This window comes from Penaeus monodon, chromosome 30 (assembly GCF_015228065.2).
Source record: "Penaeus monodon isolate SGIC_2016 chromosome 30, NSTDA_Pmon_1, whole genome shotgun sequence".
In the NCBI taxonomy this organism is placed as follows: Eukaryota; Metazoa; Arthropoda; class Malacostraca; order Decapoda; family Penaeidae; genus Penaeus; species Penaeus monodon.
The window spans coordinates 5402231-5402648 of record NC_051415.1 but is presented as its reverse complement, the minus strand read 5'-3'; the positions used below and the strand labels follow the sequence as shown (position 1 = coordinate 5402648).

The 418-nt window shown below is 46.7% G+C and overlaps 1 protein-coding gene across 1 annotated transcript in view; it reads right to left on the bottom strand.

Annotated features, from left to right (window-relative positions):
* The window catches only part of LOC119592277 (NACHT and WD repeat domain-containing protein 2-like), a 51166-nt gene that overhangs the window by 17931 nt on the left and 32817 nt on the right, over positions 1–418 (bottom strand). The window contains exon 15 of the mRNA XM_037941108.1: positions 270–416. Within this exon, the coding sequence (XP_037797036.1) occupies positions 270–416 (147 nt within the window). The remainder of the gene's footprint in view (positions 1–269; positions 417–418) is intronic.

Here is a 418-nt window from a genome sequence, read left to right as displayed (position 1 = left end):
ATGAAAAGATAATCAAAGACTGCTTACATTGCAAAACCCACACCAACCACCCTTTATGTCTCTGGATCTCCTAATCCTAAACACTATACCAGTCACCATACCTCCTTACCTATGCCTCTGGATCTCCTAATCCTAAACACCATACCATTCACCATTCCCATTACCCTACCAGTCACCATACCTCCTTACCTATGCCTCTGGATCTCCTAATCCTAAACACCATACCATTCACCATTCCCATTACCCTACCAGTCACCATACCTCCCTACCTATGCCTCTGGATCTCCGTGTACTTGAAAGGCTTGGGTATTCCTCCGCCCCAAGTGCCCAGGAAATAATCAGCGATCATCGAGTAGAAATACTGCGCCATGTTCTGGTTGGTGAAGTATCTCTTGATGGCGGCCTCCTTGAACTGCCT